We start from the raw sequence: 22,895 nt of genomic DNA, 5'->3' as shown, positions 1-22,895 counted from the left end.
AGCAGACAGTACAATGCACACTTCTTAAATGTATTGTAAAGGGAGAAAGCCACACACTGCTGAAATATGCATGGGGAATCCTTTTTTTTAAATCTAATTTTTTTATTTTGTGTGTCTGTAGTAAAAATATTAAGCTTTAACTTAAACTAAATTAAAACTGGTAACTTTTGCAGTGTCTTGAAGATAGATGTTTTGTCCCCTAATGCAAAACACCATGGAAATAGAGGAACTGCTCACAGCTGGCAAAAATAGCAGATGGTTGTGCAACTATTCCAGTGATATTTGGTTATACAAATCAAATAAAACTTTGCAAAAGAGTTTTTATTTGAAATTGGCAGTAGTGTTTCAAAGTTGCACTTACACTGGACATATTGTATTAGTACTTTTAGTAGAGAAACAGTATTGTATTTGAGTACAGTTTAATTCTAATGCTTTAAGTATAGCATATATGTGTCTATTTCATTGGGGCACTGTGACTGCAGACATTTGTGATATTTGGAAACATTCAAAGTCATGCTTCAGATTTACACATGGACAGATTTATGGCCATCCCACTTTGAGTAGATTTAATAAACTCTGGAGTCTCAGTGTTTGGGAATCAGGCTTGCATTTGACAATATTTCAGAAGATCATACTACTTTACATTTCACAGTAAGAACACACACACTGGAAAAGCTCCCAGGAGCCGAGTCAATATTTCAGCTCTTGCAAAGGCCATTCTGTCAAGGCTTTGTTCAATACATATTTTAGTAGTATGTGTCTAGGTTATTCTCCAGTCGATACTGCTGATTTAAAATGTGTGCGCTATGGTGAAATTAAAGTTTAAAAGAAAGAATATTTCACTTAAAAAAAAATGTCGCTCATCATTTTAAAAATGACGATATATATATATATATATATGTATACACAGACAATGTGTTGTGAATGAACCGACAATTTAAACCTCATTAATTGCGTTCAAGATGAAGTGCAGGCAGGCTCATCTTATAAATTACAGTGGGCTTCAGGAAGTTCCTCAGGGGATACTTAGTACTACGTTTTCCGCACTTAATAGACTGTAATTTAGTACATAAACTAGATTAAAAGCAGCAACTATACAGTCATATTTAGCACTCCTTTCATGTGGTTGTAGCGTAGATTAGAGACAGGGTTACAAAACAGCGCAACATGTTTAAATTAATCATGTGAAAGTATTTCATAAAGCCAGAATAAGCTTGAAAAATACAAAAAGAATGTTCAGTCACATAATCACTGCCAGATTATATAAACATTAAATCCTGTCTTGCTGAATAAAAACATAAAATGTGTGCTTCATAGATTAAAGGTCCCCAAAGAAAATTAATTAGTTAGCAGATTTGTGTAGCTCAAGAAACAATATAAAAATCTACCAGTAAGTTAAAAAAGGTCAGTTTTACTCAACATATTGTAGAGATTGTAAGAGCCAGTAAACATTACCTTGAGATTATCCTGGTTGATGATGGTATGCTCTCCCTGATAGGAAATGATGACCTCATTGGTTCTCACTTCAGGCTCAGAGAGGTAACCTTGCTTGAATATCTTAATCCTGAATGTGCCCTCATCAGAATGTCCTCTTGCTTGGACAGTGAAGCTGAAGGAGTCCTTGGACCTCAGACTCTCATAATTATGCTCATATGACACAACACCCTTCTTCAGGTCTTTCTGGGTGAACACTGAAGCCTCAATCCCACTCACAATAATCCTGCCGTCACTGGGTGGAGATGTGACCTGGAACTTGATCTCACTGTCGTCTCTGATGTCCATGTTGGAGTTGGCGCTCAACAAGGTGGTGTTAAGGGTCTTAGTGCTTCCATGGTCTATGACAATGATTGTGTTGTTTACTACTCGCAAGTAGGGCTCACTTGCCTGAATCTGAAGGAGTGTGGTGGTCTTGTGGAAGCCATCTGACACCTGCAGTGAGAAGCGTTCCCGGTCTGCTCCGTGGTGAATGAAGAGGATCTTCTTATCTCTCAGATCGGCTTGTGTGAAACGGAAAAGAGGCTGTGAGGGATTAGATGTTGAGACAATATTGCCTGATAGAATTCCCTCACGAGCGTAGACTATTTGGGTGTCATTAAAACCTGAGTCTTCATCCTTAAACTGGATCACATCAGTTGTTAGCAGACGCTGACCATGGCGGACTACATTGAAGACTTTATCCACAACCCTGACAGGAGCATGCTCGTTTTTGGATTTAATAGAAATTCTGAAAATACCATTTACTGTTTGCTGATTTGTGCTTTCAGCTGCTTGATCAGATGTTGAAAAATGGAATTCATCACTGCTTGTCTTCGAGCCATCGTGCTTGTAAATAAGCCTGTCAAGCTGGAGGTCTTCATTGCTGAATACCCTTATGGCCCCCTCAAATCTAGGCTGCCCGGGTGGGGAATCCCTTATCAGTCGGCCATACTTTGGCTCTTTTGTGACCTGGTACACAAAATCCATATGACCTGGAGACTGCATCCACAGATAATTTTTGTTAATAGTATGTTCACCACCCTGCAAGACAACCAGGTTCTCATTGGTCAAAACAGGGGCATCTGCATTGGCGAGAATGTTAATAGGGAAGGTGTATAGAGGGGAGTACTGATCATCAGCAAAGACTCTGAACTGGAACTGGTCTATACTATCCACGGCTCTTTGCACACGTATCTTGTAGCTAAGATTACTGTCCGAAATGTCCTTCTGTGTGAAGATGTCACCCTCAGCCAACTCTCTGTCAAACAACTGGAGACTACCAAGTGTTGGCGGCTTGATAAGGATGTATTTTATAGTTTGTGGATCTGGGTTTTTCCCATTTACTTCAGCTTGAAGCTCTGCGACTCCGATTGTTTGCTCTTCACTGGCCTGCATCTCAAATACGACAAGTTTAGAAATTTTCACTTGTGCAGGCATGATCTTTACTAAGAAGGTGTTGTTCCAGAGAGAAAACTGTCCCAAGTGGACGTCAAACTGAATCAGTTCAACCACAACATCTTCCTGGTCCCTAGAGTCTGTACTGATATATCTAAGGTGGTCTTGATCCAGATCAGATTGATGGAAAGTTGTAACCTGCTTGTACATCCCATCCCTTGTCATTTTCCGTAATTCTCCAAATATCAGAGGTTGTGTGATGTTGTACATAATATCTCCATTACGAGGATGAGCGAGGACAGCCAGATTTTGAACACCTATAGATGCATTGCTTCCTTGAGACAAAAGAAGTCCAGTGTTGGTGACAATAGTTACATGTGGCGTTGTTACAGATAACTTAAAAGTAGTTGAATGACTCACTGATTGTCCATCAGACACTTCCAGGGTAATTCCAGCAGAACTTCCACCTCTGTGTACAAAATAGATGTTTCCATCTTTTAACTCCCTGCAAGTGAACTCTGAGATGCTTCTTCCTGGCTGCTGACCATTTTCTAAGTAACCAACTTCCATGGAAGGCGCAGAGGTTACAGTTACTACAAATTCATCACAGCGGGTGTCAGAATCCATGATTTTAATAAGGCTGGGACTCAGGCGAGTCCTGCCATTTTCTGTGATGGTGATTTCTCCTCCACCAAGCTGTGGTATATCATTGACAGGAATAATTTCAACTGGGATGACATACTCATGAGAAGTTTTTAAACATTCTGGAAGATAGCTGCTACTGTGAGCAGTCACCTCTAACATGATTTGATCTGCATGCCTCTCATGTCCATCATGCATATACTTAATTTTATTATTGGCAACATCCAGAAGAGTGAACTTTTTTGTCCGTTTTGTGTTAGTATTAATATCGAGCAAGCCATATGCAGGTTCATTATGGAGAGTAAAGATTATATCGGACTGGCGTATTCCTGCAGCACTGAGGTCAAATGTAGGGCTTAGGATGCTGAGATCAAGAAAACCTTCCCCACCTTCAGACACAAACATTAGGGTGACATCAAGAAGTTTTCTTACATTTCTGAATATCTCTGGTGTGTCGTCTGTTGGGTTACAATGCTGTTCATTGAAGTCCATATCAACATACCGGATTCGAACAGGTGGGGATGTTGGAGATGTAGTTGCATCTACGTCATAGTAACTTGAGTAGTCATAGTCCTCTCCTTCACATTTAACATGAACATCTTTGGTCACTAAAGCGTCCAGCAGGCTTCTATCCTTCTGATTTACTTTTATTTCACCCAAGCAACCAATGAAGGATTCTGCTGTCATTATGTCCTCTACATGATTTAAGGACCCACTCTCACGAAAGACATCCTTCATTTTCCCCTGAATGCCTCCTAAATACAAGTTTCCAACCAAGTCCAATTTTTGAGATGAGTCAAGAGGGAGTGATGAGGACTGGCTATCGACGTTAATGACAAAAGAATCCGGACCGACCTGGACCTTAACTCTGTGCCACTGATCATCATCCAGCTGCACCTGGGTATTATCCAGCACCTTTACGCCATTGCCGAGGTCCAGCATACCTTTGACATAGCCTTTCACAACACCGACAGCAATGAAGTCTGACTCTCGGCCAGGGTGGAAAACAAGCAATGCATCCTCAATGGTGGTTTTCATTAAGACCTCCAGGACCCTTGGTGCACCACTAACCCCGCTCCAGGTGGGGAAGGACACAAAGGAATCAGGAGTGCTGAAACTAGTCGCCTCCCCATCGCCAGCCTCAAACTCGCTGCTACAGGATTCTTTTGTGTCATGGCATTGTTTAAAGGCTGTGCTGAGAATATCGAACTGATGGGACTCAAATTTGACTTGAGTCATGCAGCCACGGAAAGGGGGAATGGCATTGCTAAGGTAAGGAGTATCCAGGTCTCCTGTTCCTCCAAGCCAAATACCCTGGTCAATATTGAGCTCTTCCCCGTCATCATTCACTGGAACATATGTTGGGAAGAGATCATCAACGGTCATGGTAAGTTTGTCATCTTGCAGTGTGAGTGAGATTTTGTGATCCAGAAGGTTATTCAGTTGTACTCCTTGGGATGAGGTCAGTGTCACCTCACCAGCCCCCATGTTCATCCGTGCCTATGGGAAAACAAAAACATTTTATTTAATTTAAAACCTGCTTATTAAAAACTATATTTCGTAAAGATATATTGTGGCATATGGGATATTTACTGTATTCTTGTATATTTGATTGGTGTAGTCATTACATTACATTCCTGGATCCTCTCACTTACCAAAGAGCTAATTCACTGATTCACAAACCACTTAAATGTAAGCTTTATTTTATTAGAATATAACATTTACGATCTAAGCAGTGCATCTACAACCTCCTCATGTGATCACTTTTAAAAATGAACTTGCTGGGGCGGCGTTTAGCTCAGTTGGTGGAGCAGCCGCCCCATGTGCAAAGGCTCAGTCCTCGCTGCGGAAGCTCAGGGTTCAAATCCGACCTGTGGCTTTTTCCTGCATGTCATTCCCCATCTCTCTCTCCCCACATTCCTGTCAGTCTTTAAGCTGTCTCAATCAAAATAAAGCTTGAAAAAAGGCCAAAAAAAAAAAGCCTGAGTCTAAATGTTCAGTGTGTTACGTCTGGCCTAGGGGAACCGAACATAACAAGAAAAAGACGCTCTCCTCTTTCCCCACTCCCAAGAATGACCAAGGTCACAAAGCTGGGTCATAACAAGTGCGTCTCATATCACTTGGAAAAACACAATGAAGAAGACAGGTAACAGTAACTCTTACCATTACACATACCCTGAGAATTCATCTAATTGAAAATGCAGATATGTCCTTCCAGAGAAAAACATGAATCGCTATGAATGCCGTGATAGCACACCTGATGCTAATTCTGCTGCTTTCCGAAGCGATTAATTATGGATATTGAAATGTTATGCTTCTCATTCCAATTTGACAACTGCAGAGGACAGCAGGAGAATCTAATCAATTTAGGTTGTTTTCAGAGTGGCACCCATCAAATGTGTCACATGCATGTCCTGAAGCAGAAAGGCTGCCAGAAACATCATTTAAAGTAGCAGTCTTTACAACCTATGTGATCTTTTTGGGATTATAGCTGAGAATGAATCAATAGGTTATTACCCAACTGAATTGATAACAATGCCATTTTTATCTCACTTCTTCACTGGAGAACACAACAGAAGAACACTGCATTAAAAGTAATTAAAAGTAATTATGAAAATGTCTAATTATATAAATAAAGTGTTTCTCTTCATACTGAAGCAGTGACATTGTTGCAGAGGTAACTCCAAGTGTCCTCAGGTGGACACCAAACCTTTCCGCTGTGTGCGAGGCTCCGCAGCTGCTTTTATGGAGAAACGGGCAAGGAAAAGGTCTCTAAAACTCTAAAAGGAATGCTGGTAAGCATTTGTGATTGCTTGCCTCTATGGTCATGACCTGGCGGTGTTTGAGCCCATTGGTTGAACTTTTTCTTTGTTTACTGGGTCAAGTGTTTAGTTTAGTTATAGACATTATGTGGCATGTGTGGCAGAAAGTTTGCTCCGCTGATTGTGATTTGTGACCCAGGTAGTTGTATGAGCGTGCACTGTTAAAATATTTCAGTTAAAAGGTTGGGCGTCTGGTTTTAAAGAGTGAGTGAGGCCCTTCCCTTTGCCGTGTGGAAAGCTTGCACCAACACAACACTTGACACTGTCTCATAAAACTAACACTGACACATCTGCTCCTGCTTCAAAATAGTGCTGCTGGTAATGCTAAAATAGCTATTTTTAGCTATTATTATTACTAATCTCTGGTGTACTAAACTATTTTGTGATGCAACCTTTAACAGTTTAAATGAACAATTCTTTAGTGGTTATTTTACGGTAAATATTTCATTGTCCTCCACAGCTGGTTTACTATTTACGTACCTGTACTTTTCCATTTTGGAGCTCCAGGAACAGGTAGTCCTCCATTCCTGCAGCCAGTAACAGCAGCCCACTTCGCCGACTCGTCTTGATCCGTAGTGACAGTTGGAAGGTGGAGACATCTTGGAAGGCTTGTATACTGCAGTAGCTGTCCCCAAAGTAGGATTCTGTAAAGAGGGGAAGTAGGACATAGCATTTAAAGTTAAGGAGGCATCAAAGGCGTACGACAGACCTGCAGCAGTCAGTGATTTTCACACAAGCACATATTTTCGTTGACTGTGCACTTTTGAATCAAGACAAAACTGCCTCTTTTTTGCCATTTAGACAAGAAAATCACAAAATTCTAGAAGAAAAAATTAAAAAGGCTGACTTAACAATTTGCATTTTATATTTTCTACACGATGGCAACATCACTCACTACACTGGGATAGCACAAAAAGACACCGGCACCCGTCCTACAAGTGCTGGACAACAACATTGTGAATTCGAATGGGTAAATTTGGAGAATCCAATTAGATGAGCGTTTTTCTGTGTCTTGCCTTAAAGCATATATCTAGCTCTGGATTGATTTCTATATTATCAGGCATCCTCCAGCTGCTCCTGGCTGAAGAGGAGCTCCTCCAGCCTCAAAGGGATTCTCTCACTGAGACATCAGTCATTACCCCTGCGGAGCTTTCCGGGCATATAGAGTCTTTGGGTGCAGGATTTCCCAGGCTTGAACTGCCTCATTTCCAATGATATGCAAATTCAGCCACCTGCCTTGGACTGTGCTCTCCGGGGCTCTTGACAAAATGTAAACTGTGGAGGAAGTCAATTATTTCCCAATGCACATGCTCTGAAATTAAACTGGACCACCTCCAAGACCCTGATTCTTCAGCATGGTTTTTCCATGGCCTTAGCCAACCGATATAGAAAGGGGGCTTTCCATTAGCCACCCACATCAGTTTTCTGATGACACAATAGTGAAGCAGAAAGAGACATTGCTGTGTCAAAGTTAGAACATTCCTATGAGATCATGAGGACCAAAATATTCCCAACAACAACAGTAGCCTTTAAAGACGGTGGGCTTGCTGCCATGTTGTAAGACTCTCATAAGATCTCATAAAAGTTCTCAGACACGAGTGAGTCTTAAAATACAATACTAAACATTCATATTCATAGCTATAAATGGGAAAACTATTTCCTCAAGACTGGGTGTTGAAGGTGTGTGAGAGAAAATGTGTGTGTGTGCCTCTAAAAGGTCAGCTTGTGTCTGTATTGCATCAACATTAATATCATGCCAACTTCAAAACACTGAAGGGGTACATTTGTCCTTTCTTTTCTCGTCCCGTGAAGGAACCCCTCCATCCCAAACCTGCGACAAACACTGGAAATGTGAACAAAGACAATCATTTTGATGTCAGCAAGGACAAAAAGCAAAGCCATTTATTTGTGCCCGTGGTTTTGTGATTTCACTAAGAGGCATTTGCTCTTGCTTCCAAGGCTGCTCTGTCATGAACAAAGTCGGTGATGAACGGTCTCAGTGCAGGGCCAAATACACACAGACTATCCATTATACACTCCTACAGTATCGGTCTCCTGCAGCCAAAGACATTCTCATATCATTCTTATCATGGCTTTGTCACATGTTGAAATTTATGAATCCATATTTTGCGAATAAAAACAAATTAACTGAAGTGAACAAAGGAAGATTTTTTTCCCTACTTCAACACAAAAATTAAAATGTTATTCGTCTTATCAGAATTACTTATTCTCCAAATGTCACTTTTTGCCGGGTATGGTCGTTAGTTAGTTCCAGACTGTGCCAGAGGCTATCAGGGTACAGTTCAGAGAGTTTTTGGTAAGGCTAAGGTATTCCAAATGAAAGAATAGTGCTAATTGCACGGGAGCCTTCAGGCTGAAAATGGGGGAACAGAATCTTTTCTTACAGGCAATTGCATTAACAAAGAAAATCGCAATGAGCTCCATGGTTCTTAAACCTGAGCTTTTGTTGGATTGTTCACTGAGCATGGGGATAAAAAGCTGAGGGAGAGAGCGATGCCAAGACAATTCTGCCTGGGGATTTTCTGGTTCAAATTCAGCTTGCTGCTGTTGCCTTCAGGAAAAAAGAGCACATTTTCTAATGATACACACAATAGCTTTACTCTCTGCACTGTACCTGGAATTCATTAGTTCCTTGGCTAAGCTGTGTAAAGCTCAGGCAGAGAATAGGCTTCATGTTGGAAAAGCACATTTTCAATATGCTATCTGTGTAAATGACCTGCTCTGTGACACTTCTTTTGTCTCTGCGCCCTCACTTGTGTCTAACAGGTATGCAAAAAGGGAGTCAAACCTCCAGCATGAGAGACTAACATAAACACGAAGGCCTTTGGAGAATGAGAATGCGCATCATAAGTTTCCTGTTTCCACCGTAACATACCACTCAGGACTGGGTGTAAACGGGATCTACAGTAGCTGGGGTGACAAGGCATCATTATGTGTAAAGGATCATCCTTGTGCCTTAAGAGTGCATGCTGGAGCTGTGAAGCTGCTGCCACGCTTGGTGTCAGTCTTTGTGTGGAGGTTTGAACCACCTAAGAGGACAGTCTCTGATCCCCTTTAGCTACCACACCCCTTCTCACACTACCTTATTGTGCATCAAGCAGAATCCTGGTCTAAGTCCAATGCAGATGGCTATAATTTGATGACTGACTACGCTTGTATTTATAATGCTCAGAGGAAACTGGGTCTTCCTTTCTTTCACAGATGACTGAATGAATTACCCTGTTGTCTCTCTTTCCCTTTCCTCCTCCTCCTCCTCCTTTTCTCCATCCTCTTTTGGTCTCAGTCTAGCGACACATGTCCGGAAAAGCGATGGGGAAGAGAGACATGCTGACCACAAGTGCAGGAAGATCGAGACATTCAGATGACTCTGTGTCCTGTGACTTGTCTGTTGCGGATAAATCAGTCAGCTCAGTTCATGTGAAGACATGCCAGACAGACACACACTTTGAGATGCTGATTTTTTAAGTCCTGATTATGCAGGTCACCAAAGAAGATACTGAAATCACATGAAGTCCACACTGTTTTGAATAATATGTTAAAATGTTCTGCAGAAGCAGCAGCAATGATATCCAGTGTGTGTTCCTCAAAAACAGTCTTACCATGGTAACGCTGTCTTAGAATCCAAACAAACCAGCTACTTGCGCAACCCCATGGTTAAACTATGGTTAGCTTGGCTATATATAGTGGTTATGTTGGTCATTTGTTTCCTTTGCTGGGCTGTGCCTACTACAACAGGGCATAATGTCCTCTGGATATAATTACATGAGGGATAGGGTGTTGTTAACCACAGATAGAATTGGAGAGGTTTTAAGGGTGTAGTGGCGTTTAGCGTATGGCAACACAGTCATTAACATAATGAGCAATTACATCTCTCACAAGGGTCAATAGCACTTGTGCTTGTGATAAACATTAGTTTGGATGTAGTTTATGGATTATAACAGATGAGGGTACATCAGAAATCTAATAGTGCTTGATCAATAAGATGAAAATAAGCATTAAAAAAAATTGTATAATTTGATAATATATTAGATAGCTTTAGATTTATGGCTGTTTGTTGACAAAACAAAAAACAAGAATTGTAACAACTGATTAGTCAAAATATATGAATTTCTAAATTATATTTACATATAGCACAGATAATTCAAAAATAAAAGTATTGATTACTTGCAAATAGACATATTTTATGTGTAGTGACGTGTTGGTCCCGAATGAGCTGGTTTTAAGAGCCGTCTCTTTTAAGTGAACGATAGGAGCCAGCCTTCGTTTTCTAGTTTTAAAGTAATGCGGTGCACTACGGGTGCTAAATGTAAATCACACACTACACATTCATTCAGTTCATTGTCGTCTACAGTATGTACGGATAGACTGCAACAGCAAACATGTTTTGAGAGAGAAGCAATGACACCTGATTTACATTTATTGTCAACATAATAAAGTGCGCATTTTTATATTTATTTATATTTGATTAATGTCTCTTATAGTCACATTTAGGCATCTCACATCTTCAACAAAGTTCATGGTCTAAGTTAAATTCAGACAAAAATCAATAATGACTTGAATTAAGAGACAGGACATGATTTCTTTATCAACATCTGACCAAAAAATAATCTTTTTTCTTTTTTCTTTAAAAAAAAATCTTTGCCTCAAATCTAAAGTACTTTTGTCAGCCAAACCGAACCACACACTCGACTGAGGATTATATGATACACATCTACCACCACCCTGACCTGCATGCTTTAGATAATCTGCCACTGAACATAATCTTTGATTATGCAATTAGCAAAAAATTAATTAATAATAAAATACATTCATATAGCTAGTAGTTACTACACTTAGACACTGTAGATTAGTGTGTCAATCAAATGTTCATTGATAATTATTGGAAAAGTATAACTTTCAAGTTCAGCTTTTGTTTGATAATCAGATGTGTGTTAAATAAGATAAATGCAAAGAACAATGTATTCTTATTCTTCAACATATTATATCCTGACACTAATCACAGCACACTAGCTGCTCTTAAAATGACGTGATCATTTTGGTGCAACGTGTTTACAGAGCTAACTCTGAACACAGCAGTCTGTATAGGAAAATACTGCGAACAACAGCACTGTTAAACAGCAGAGAGCAGAGCCACAACTCTACATACCTTGACAGCGCTGCTTTATAAGGACCCCCTCCTTCCCCGCTGACTTTTCAGAAGTCACCAGGGACACACTTTTAGAGGCTTTATAGAGCCATTTCTCAGACCAGACTATGTCAGTGTGAGAGCAAACACATCATCATTTTAGTCGCCTTTCAAATCCCCATCTACCTCTGCATCCCTCTGAGACACTCCTATGAAGTGGTACAATACGTTTAAAAAAAATAGGCTTGTGGAGCCTCAGCGGGTGGCCTCTTCCCTGGCAATAATTAAAACTTTTCAGGCACTCTCTCTGTAAAACTCGCACTTACACAACAGACAAGGGGTGGCGGCGGCAGCAAGAAATTATGACCTTTCCCCGTGAAAGGAGAATGGCAGTGTAATGTAATTTCAGCGTTGGAAAATGGACTTGTGAGAAAAGGGAGGGGAAAAAGTGTGGAAAGGATGTAAAAGACTCAGTGTTGTCTCGGTTTGTGCTGCTAATGTGAGAGGGGGTCTGAAAGGCTGGGCTTCTAAACAGAATGAATAGGAAAAGCCAACTTTCTTTGGATGGATGTAGAAAAAAAGAAGGGCCTTTTTCTCTATGGCGGCAGGCTTGTTTTGCTGAGGACTACTGACATTAAAAAAAACAAAAAACGAATTGATGTGTTTTTATTTGCCGCCATTCTCTTCCTCCATTGCTGGATCAAGAAGAAGAGATCAAGAACAGGAAATAAGGAGGTGATGATAGAGGCGTAGCTCAAGACCACACAACATCCAATCAAATGATTGGAAATCACTATTTTACACTCACTGTGAACTCGTCTTTGCGGTGTGTTTACTCTCTTGCACAGCTGCCAGGGAAAACATTTCCATCAAACGTTGGCTGCGTTTCAGTTAATCTAAGTCTGAAATACTGTTTTTCACGGCAGCAGCGAACAAAGAAATAATGTACTACTTCAGAAGCACAATGGGACACTCTACAAGGTAAACATCTTTACTTAAACTCAAGATTCCGGCTGTGACGAATTCACAGTTTGTTGGCTCATCGCACTCAACTAAAAGTCTGGTTGCTCATAATGACTTTGGACTGATGATCTCACTCACCTAACAACATCGAAAGACAAACACGGCCGTGAACAGAAGCATTGTAGTGACTCAGGGCTCTGCTGTAGTTTATGACTAGCTAATACAAAGCATGCCTCTGTCAGCCCGGCTGAGCTACGGAAGCCATCAACCGCCAAGGTCCCAGTGGGTGGGTCCTGTTAAAATAATCCCCCTTCGTGACATCAGAGGGCTGACCCCCCTCTCATGCTATTTCAACTGACCCCCTCTACACCCATTCCCACACACCATCTTTTGCCAAATAGCGATGTTTTGCAAGAAACATTCTAACAAGTGATTGTTTATACATATAGCTGTGAATTCTCTGTTTTCCATCAGCCAGAGAAAGGCTGTTTATAGACCTAGCTGAAGGACATTTTAACACACCAGTAATGAATTCCTGCGTGGAATCTCACCACGTGAAAAGTGAGGAGAACAGCGTGTCAAGGGAGAGGACAGGAAGGAAGAAAGCAGTGCCAAATAGCAGTGAAAATTGTATATAGTCTATTAAACATTAGATTTTTACAATGATACATTTCTCATCTTGCAGCATAGAAAGTGTTCTGTACTTCTCCACCTTTACACCGGACGTATCCCTATAAATCTAATTAAAGGTCAATAAAGGATTTTCAGACTAGAGTACTTTATATAACAAAAAGCTTAAAGGTGAAAGCACAAACTGAGAGCACTGCATGACTGGCTAGACTGCTCTGGCTTTGTTCCATAGCACTGACTGTCCAAGGTAATAGCAGGAGGAAATTAGACAGCGGTTAAGTACTGTACAGCCAGTTGAGTTTCTAATATTTACAATGTCAACACAAAATGTCAGTGTAAAGAGGTCCTGTGTCCTGTTGCTACATACTGATTAGTACGGATAATTTCACTAAATTATTTTAATGTTGGTTGTTTTAGGCCACCACTTCGAAGACCTAATTTTCCTACTCTGCAGCTTGGTTTAAGAGCTTTTCCCATTTGTTATGACCTGTACACTCTTTAAATAGATTGCATCAGTTTCCACAAAGCCTACGTATGCATATTGGCAGATGCGTGTCATTCGGTCTGCAGAGAAGGTGATTTTTAATACTTGATTTTCTTGGCTGCCATCGCTCCAGGACCTGTACGCCTTCAGGACTCTGAAGCGTGCAGGGAAGATTGTGGCCGATCCCTCCCACACCGGTCACAAACTCTTTGAGACACTCCCCTCTGGCAGGAGGCTGAGGTCCATCAGGACCAAAACCTCACGCCACAAGAACAGTTTTTCCCATCCACTACTAGCCTTATCAACAAGGCCTGGAACCCACCCTGACACTCCTCACACACCACCTCTGCCCCTACTGTTATGGAATTTTCTATCCTTAGGTTACATGAGGTCATGTGTGAGCCTTGAGGCCCTCGGCAGTATTAATTGTTTGGCTTTGATTGGGAACAGTAGGTGCCAGTTTATCTCAACACTGTGGTGGCCAGGGTCGAAGAGACCTATTGCTGCCTTCCTAGACATAATAGATAGCTTGCTGTTGACGTTCCAATCTGCAATCTGTATATATTACAACACACAATATGGAATATATATAGAATCTGCTGACAATAAAACCTGCATGGGTAAAGACATTCTCTTTGACTAATTCTGGGCGTCTAGTATTTGTGGTGTTATCTTTGGGTTTAAAATCTATCCACCTGCACGAGTTGGGCAGAATGTGAGACCGACTCAGGCACTTCTGATGAACTTTGACAGAGTCTCTAATTCTCCTTGATCAAGCGTTAATAAATAATCCAGCATAAGATATCAGAGGCTCCTCAACACTCTTCCCTCCTGATCTCAACATTGACCTTTGACTTCAGCAGTTACATCACATTGACATTGCATTCACAGCTTTATGCGTCACATTAACGCTCAGCTCGGACTTTCCTGTTTTGTTGTATATTTGCATATTTAAAATACTCTGCATACTGTGAACATTTGCACATTGACTGTACTTACTCAGCTGTACTGCTTTACTTTTAAAACATACTGTATATATATATTTCTATTGTTATATTTTTAATACTTGATTTTCTTACTACTTTCTTTTCTTCTCGATAATGTTTGACATGCACCAACAATACCAAAACAAATTCCTTGTATGTGTAAAAAACGTACTTGGAAATAAAGCCTTTTCTGATTCTGATTCTGATGGACTTGGATGGAATCTTAGCTAATGATTCAATGATTCCATCTTTTGTGCATCAAATACCATCCATAGCCTTGAAATGTGGCTCTAAAATGTTCATACCTGGCTCCTTAACTCATAGGAACAATCATTTGTTTTACTGCAACATGGATATACTTCCTTACAGTATGTCACGCTATCACTGCCTTATAGGCAGCTAGGCTCCAACGGAGGCAGCATATGTAGCAATTGTAAGCAAAGCATTGAATATTTGGAACACACTGAATGATATCAGGTATCAGTGGTATCAAGACATTGATAATACTGCAGGCATGGTATGGCATTGATATGTTTCTGATGGAATCCATTTGAAAAAATTACAGTTATCCAATCTACAGAATGTCAAGGATGGCACAATGACATTGACATTTTGTAGAAATGTGTCACATACCTAAACTAAACTGCAGTTGCCAAGTTACAGTACAAACCTTCAAATGAATGGGAGTTAGATGAGAGCATCTATACCACACTCATGCATGTGCATTACTGTACCTGTAGGGCTGGGAACATAGCTAGCCTATCTATGTTTAAAGTTCAAACACATCTACCAACACCTGTAAAGCTCAAAAGTATTCTCTTGCCATTGTTGCCAAGTGCTTGCTCATAGTGGGAATTGCTGGGTCTCTAAAAATAATAGTATAAAGAGTACAGTCTAGACCTGCTCTACATGGAAAGTGTCACCAGATAACTTCTGTTATAATAGTAACAGTAACAGCAATGTAAATACTCTATTTCCTGGAGAACAGCTCTAAGGCAGTTAGCTAAGCTAATCCGTCAGGCTCCAAACTTAGAGAGATACTCATCTTCTCATCAAAGCCAACAAGTAAATTCCCCAAACTGTCAAACTCATCCATCATTATGAGTATTGAAGAGCGCACAAACATTTGATAGACTGATTTCCTTTAGTTTTGACTTTTTTCATAAGCAGTCACACATTCTTACTGTCTGTCCTTGTGTTGTGACGCACACACCCCTCGACTATTCCTGGTACTTCACTTAACGTCAGCGTACTGCACCCTTGAGGTTTCTGTTATTCTGTGAGTTTTAATGTTTCCATCATACATATGACTGGTGTGCTTTTGCACACTATTGAGAACGTTTTGAGACATTCTGGAGATTGTCACAATTTTAAGAATGAATGAGTGGAGAGCACTTGGCAGCACCATGGTTTGCTCTCTTTGAAAAGGTATGTCTGCATGTTTGCTCTCATGATGATTCTTTTTCAGTTCTGTCTCAATCACTGAAACAGTCATTTCTGACACATCAATAGGCCCATTCAGCCTTCACTCAGAGTGCCCTTATGACTGCAGTTATGAGTGTGAGTGCAGGCATCAGTCACTCCACCGCTAATTATCAGTATGACATTGGCTTTTCAGTGGGCTGGAGAACACTTTGCTGAGTAGCAGCTCACTGTCATAAATCATTCCACTTAAATGTCAGCACAGGGGAAGAGATTTAAGACCTGGACCCTGAGAAACCTCACTCAGCTGGGGTCCTGTGCAGGGGAACACTTGATAAAATCAGGTTTATGTTGGATCTGTCTTCTGTAGAGAATCCAAATATTTCCCAGACTGATCTCATAAATTAATTGACTCTCTCTTCCTTTTATTTCTATGATTGTCCATTCTTGTCTTTGTCTCTGTTGAGGGTTTCATTGATCAAAAATGATAGATGCTATTTATTGATTTCATGTATACAATAGTCAGCCCTGTGATGAATCAGTGACTTGTCCAGCTGGTGTGTCTCCATGTCAGCTGGAGTAGGCCCATCACCTCATGACCTGGTCACCAAAAATAGATGAATGGATGTATACTATAAGTTTTGGTATGGATACTACATTATTATTACTTTGGGACTTTACTTTGAGAAACAGACAGATGTTTTCTTTCATTCATGCGGTGGCTGTGGCTCAGGAGGTAGAGTGAGCTATCCATTAATCACATGATTGGTGGTTTGACACCTTGATTCGCGTATCCACATGTCCATAAGCAAGACCCTAACCCCAAGTATCCCAATGGCCAGGCCAGCACTTTGTCTGCCAAGGTCTACTGAACAAAAAAAAAAAATCCCAAAATTGATTTATTTAGCAATAAAACTTAGAATTTGAAGTCAAGTTTCACAAAAGTATTACGTCTGGAGACCCCCATCAGTTTCATTGCCACATACTTTTCCATGACCAAATTTGCTGAGGCCCCCAGCTTGCTCCGAGCAGGGAAACTGTGATACAGAAGCTGCTGTGAAGGGGCCTCCCAAAACCCATATCCGGCTTTAACCTGGGTCTGCAAAGTCAGTGTGTGTTTGAGATCAGAGCGTCACATTAGCCCCATAATGAGAACCAGCTGAAGGCACACACCACCAGACTGACCCTCTTCAGCTCAGACTGAACCCCCCCTTTCCTCGCCTCACCCTCTAAACTCTTCCCCCAAACTCTGGAGAACCCCCCCCCCCACCATTAACTCAGCTGAATTTAGGTTATCCAGATGCTGGCTCACAAACCCTTCCATCAACCGATGTTACTCTAAACCATTCCAGTGCACACACCCAAAGACAGAAGTACACGGTGCAAACATAAACACCCACACTCACCCATGCACATATTAGTGTCCATGAGCACACACACTCTCTCACTCTCTCCATGACGAATTACACGTCTCAAAACTTAACAGTCATTCCTCCTTTGCCCGCTGGCAGAGTCAGCCCACCATGTCCCGCCATTCACACAACTGTTTTCCACCAGGCAACCATTGGGGAGAACCCGCCCTGCTCCACCCAGCCCATCCAGCCACTTTTCTCCCTACAATAGCTCAATTCGAATCCAGGAGAAGAAGTGAGGAGCATTCTCCAACCACCACCACCCCCTTCTCCCACCACTTCTCTTTCCCGCCCCTCTATCCTACTCTCACTCGTCCTCTGCCCGCCGATTTCAGCACAAAATAAACAGCGTATTACATGGAAAGCCCAGGAATGCTGTGAAACAACTTAAAACAGTTCTTCAATGTTCTAGCTCCAACTTATACATCCATTCCATTTTCCACAATTTGGATTATTTAGTCTCATTATTAAACTACTGACTTGAAGATGGATAGCACTGGTTTCAAGTGGAAAATGGTGGTAAGTGGTATACATGGGGAGAACCCCTTTGGGGAACTGAACTTGAAAAAGGCTCTTTTCTCTCTCGTCTTCACTATAAACAAATTTGATTTGATTTCCATTTCAAGTTTGAATCTATGCGAGTTTGAGTTTCATATGAGTTTATTTTTTGTTCTGGCAGTGACATGAGTTATTACATGGCTCAAACAGGAATGATTATTTGAAAAGGAAGTCAGTAGCACAAGTGGAGATGAGCTCCAGTGTGAACATTTAGATTTTGTTTATTTGACCTTTGTTGAAACAGAGAAGATTCACTGAGCGTGAATGCCTTTTCCAGGAACGCCCTGCTGCACACAGTTACACACACACACACCTGGAAGCTGACAATACAATGGGAGGTAACCCAGATAGCAGACCAACAATCTGCTTTGAATCAACATTGAATCAATGTTGATGCATCAACAAAACTCACTGAATTGTTTCTCTGAAAAAGCAAAGAATTATCAGTATTAATTCAATCTTATCTAGCCTTGAACTCAACTTCAACAAAAACAGAACATCTTAGCAAGTGGTTATGAGGAAATAACAATCACTGCTCTTTGCCTTCTTTCACATCTCAATTTTCTCAATCCAAAGACAAATTGTGCCATCTGACTTGTGAAGTCATTCCTGCCTACACATGGTGTATGAGACTTCAACATAGAAAAATTAAACGTAAACACTGGTTTTGTTGGGACTAAACACGCATGCCACATCTTTCATAATGTTTTAAACATGTGGTGACAAAATTGCCCCAAGGGGAAACAAAGCACGTCTCTGCCAAATCACTCAGTGACAGTGGCCACTCTGCACACCGCAGAGGCCTAGAGGGACGTCATGGCAACATGCATCCTCTAACATAAGCCACCATTTACAGTACATAACTCATGCCCTTTGACAGCTCTGCTGTGTACAGATGCAGCAAAAGTCCAACTGTGTAATCTACGAGGGCTGCACCAACCTTCACCTTGCTGGTAAAAAAAAGAAACAATTTTTCTTTACAGCCATCTGTCATAGTTTTCAAAACAAAAGCTTTGCAGTTGCTGATAAATTCAGTAGATATTTGTTTCCCTTCAAAGACCACACAAAAGCATTAACCTCTTTTACTCTAAGGTCTAAATACCTCCAATATAGCTGCAAGCCATGACTTCACCTGGAAGCACTTTATCCACTTATACTTTGCAACATTTGAGACAGAACTGTCCATCTTGGCTATGAGTTTGCTGGATTAAAGCAGGGTGGGAAAGTTTTTGTTATGAGGCAGGAAGGTGCAAATACTGTGTAACAAGGACCACATTCTTTGTGGGGGCATTTATGACTTTATTTGACCACTTAAAACAGACAGGAAAGTAAGAAGAGAGATCAGCAAGGCAAATCTCAGGAAACACCACCCACACCAATGTGTTGTTAGATAAACTGGAGTTATAATGAGATAGTAGGAATGTTACATTTGGTTATATTTAGGCAGGTGAAACAATTTTCATGTTCTTCAATGTTAAAGGTGGTTTGTCAAATGATCTGCCCCTACCTACAGCAAGAGGTTGTGGTTGCATACAAAGACATTAAAGAAATTATGTCAGGGCAGTCATTATTCGCATGACCATAATCAATAATATAACATTAACAATAACAACAATATTAATAATAATAACAATAATTTCCCCCTGGGATTATTAAAGTATTTCTGATTCTGATTCTGATAAAGAGTCACTCATGAGGAAAACATGAACATAGATCTTCCTAAGCGTTGGAACCAAGAACCAATGGTGTAATTTTTGTCTGGCAGAGACGCAGTCTGTCTGAGTTAATGTGTGAAAGTCCTGAGAGAAAGGATAACTTGTGACAAGGGTCATGAGTCACATTGGGAGCCAGAGTGCCACGAGTTTGTGTGCATCATAGTCTGCTGAACCTCACCTCAGGGATGCCTTAAAGACAGGAACCACAAAAAAACATAGCAAAAATTTGTTCACAAAATGTTCAGATGAAAAAGACGTAGAAAAACTCAGAAGCATTCTCCTGACAAAAAAAAAAAAAAAAAAAAAAAAATCAGAGAAATACCCAGAGTGAAAAACAGAGAGCGACAGCAGACATCCTTTTTTTCTTTTTGCTGCTCCTGTAAGTTGGCACAGAACTTAGACAGACAAGGTCCTTATTACATCCAATTTGCATTTAGATAATAACAAGAGCAGGGAGTTTGAATGGGCTGTTGTTCCAACAACTTCTCTGTGTATCCAACAGATGTAATTACAAGTAATGCACCTCATTGCCTCTGACTGATTACAGTTATTTCTTCATTGCATTGGAGAGAAGTTGCTCATAATCTTCCTTTGTGTAACCCACAAATGTGCATGGCTGATTCAACTAAATGCTCATCACCGTGTTTAAAAGGACCATATGTATTGCTGTGATGACTGTGGAGAATCAAACTCACTCCTGTGCTGTACCACCCACCTTGAGGATGACAGCAGATCAGTACAGCTATTGTTGGAGGTTGACTGCTTCTTAACTACAGGACTGATGTATGGAGATGTGTGTCCTGAAAGTGAAATTATTCTACCACAATCAAAGATCTGTTTAAATTCCCAGAAAACTGCATACAAGGACTAATCATCTGTGACAGCTGAATGTAACCTTCATCTATGTTTAGAAGCCATGAAGCCAACATGATCTCAAAAGGGAGAACACAACTATGTTGGTGACCATGTACAGTAGAGAAGTAGCTGTAAATGTTCACACCTCAATGATGTGTCTATCAAGCAAGTTATTTCAGGGCTCCTGGATTTCTCAATGCAGAAATCCATTTCATATCTGACTGGCAGGTGGGGCACTAAAATAGGTCAAAAGCCTCATGGCAAAGAGGTGGTTAAACTGAGTTTACTTCGGTTTCACTACACCCCAAGAAACAAGTCAAGTAACTACTCAACTCCTGCACCTTCAGGATTGGGTTACAATGTTAAAATAACAACAAACAGGAACATGTTTCAGCATTTTGGAGAGACAGCTTACAGTATATAAAGTTACAAAAGTGGAACAGAAGCTAACCAGAATCTGTCCCACATCTGCTTTCAGAAGACAATTTTACCATTCAGCGAAATCCATTCCTCAGCTGTCTCAAGTCCTTTGTGTCTCAAGGCTGTTTCATCAATAAACTATCATGGCATCCATTAAAATTCACCTGGTTTGTGTTTCAGAGCGCATGTTCTTCATACTTGTGTAAACTAGGTTAGAATGTACCTGCTAATCCAGCTCTACTGCATCTCGTGAGCTTTCATCGATCATCAGGAAGACAAATGTTAAATCTTCCCACAGCACAATTACGTGTACTGATGAAAGTGCCACACGTGGGTGAGTAATTTGATGGTATATGACATGCCATGGGCACAGATGGCTCGCGCAGATTTTGTGCATAATTCACACATTGCTACACATAGTTTTACATACAATGCTGACAGCTCCACGGCTGTGTTTAGATTTATGAACACATTTGTTCATCTCGTTGAGGAGCTCGATGGCTTTTTGCACACTTTGTGTGGAGAATATTGACAAGGCTGTCAGACTTTGATGAATCTGGGGTTTTCGGAAGAGTACTATGTTGAAACACAGTGTCAATGAGAGAGAGAGATCATCAACCAGGCTGGGTAACGGTGCTGCAAGGGGAAGTGAGGAATATGTTTCTTATTCACTGCTAGAGGCGAAAGCTCAGTTGAGACAGAGTCACTGTCTAAAAGCAAAGCCCATGACTAAAATCAATGCTTGCCTTCACGAAAGTCTGTAGCAGAAAACAGAAGCTGATAGAGGCAGCCATTGTAAACTTTGACGTGGTGAAGAAAAAACAAATACAGACCCGAGGGTTCCAGACAGTTGCTAAGTCCAAATATTGATTCCACGAAAGGTTTAACATAAGTTTGAGTCTGTAATTCAAATCTGTAATATTGTTTCTTAACACAGCTATACAGATATATGGAGGATAAAGAGTCAGTCAAGACTTGTTCTATATAGGAAGTGTCATTAGATAACTTATGTTATAATTTGATACAATATAAATAATATTTGAATTTAATTTAAATCATTTTCTTTATATTGTTATTTACAGACACCCAACAATTCCCATCATGAGCAAGCACTTGACGACTGTGACAAGGAAAAACTTCCTAATAGGCAGAAACCTCGAGCAGAACCCGGCTCATGGTGGACAGATATCTGCTGCGACTGAGTTTAGAGAGGGAGAAAAAGAAGATCTATATTAACAGTCCTATTTGATTTGAATTAGCTGTAGCTAACTAGCTAACTTTGGCTGTGAGTTGGACACTGTCTCTGACTGACTTGTTTTAAACTAAGGATCAAGTTAACAGACGAAATCACATTACTTCAATCCTGGCTTCTCTCCACTGGCTCCCTGCTTAATAGATTTTACTTCATGTTTAAAGCTGGGTGTTGCGCCAAGCTATATAGCAGAAATGTTGACCCCCTATGAGCCAGCTGGCAGCCTTAGATCCTCAGGTGGGGCCGTTCACACTCGAGGCTTAAATCTAAAGGTGATCGTGCGTTTGTCATCAGGAGGGCTGCCTGAGGAGATAAGGCTCCTAGAATCACTGACTTCACCTCTTAAAACCCATTTTTATAGACTTGCTTTATTGTCACGTCGTCTTTTTATTGCTTTTTTAATTGCTTTCATTGTTTTTATTTTGTATTAATTTATATTCAAATGTGTCTTTTTATTGCTTTTATCTCTTTTACTGTCCTTATCTTTCATCATCATTGTCCTCACATGTTTTCGTCTTTTTGTTTTTACATTCATTTGGTCCTACTCCTGTTTGGCCTGACATGAGAAGTTGTGAAACGCGATGCTGTTGACAGTTACAGTTTGTTAGGCAGTAGAGCTTATTGCAGAGAAGCAATATGAAAGTGTAATTTCAGCATATTGAAAAGTTTGTTACATGCACATGAGGTCATAAAATGTATCATATTATCATCAAGCGT

At 40.6% G+C, this 22,895-nt stretch overlaps 1 protein-coding gene across 1 annotated transcript in view; it reads right to left on the bottom strand.

Annotated features, from left to right (window-relative positions):
• The window catches only part of cspg4 (chondroitin sulfate proteoglycan 4), a 69,907-nt gene that overhangs the window by 25,389 nt on the left and 21,623 nt on the right, over positions 1–22,895 (bottom strand). The window contains exons 2-3 of the mRNA XM_019276661.1: positions 6,816–6,979; positions 1,456–5,013 (exon numbers count right to left, since the gene is read on the bottom strand). Of these exons, the coding sequence (XP_019132206.1) occupies positions 1,456–5,013; positions 6,816–6,979 (3,722 nt within the window). The remainder of the gene's footprint in view (positions 1–1,455; positions 5,014–6,815; positions 6,980–22,895) is intronic.

Source organism: Larimichthys crocea, chromosome XVI, assembly GCF_000972845.2.
Source record: "Larimichthys crocea isolate SSNF chromosome XVI, L_crocea_2.0, whole genome shotgun sequence".
Classification (NCBI taxonomy): Eukaryota; Metazoa; Chordata; class Actinopteri; family Sciaenidae; genus Larimichthys; species Larimichthys crocea.
Note: the sequence above shows the minus strand (reverse complement) of the source record. Positions and strands in the feature narration are given on the sequence as shown.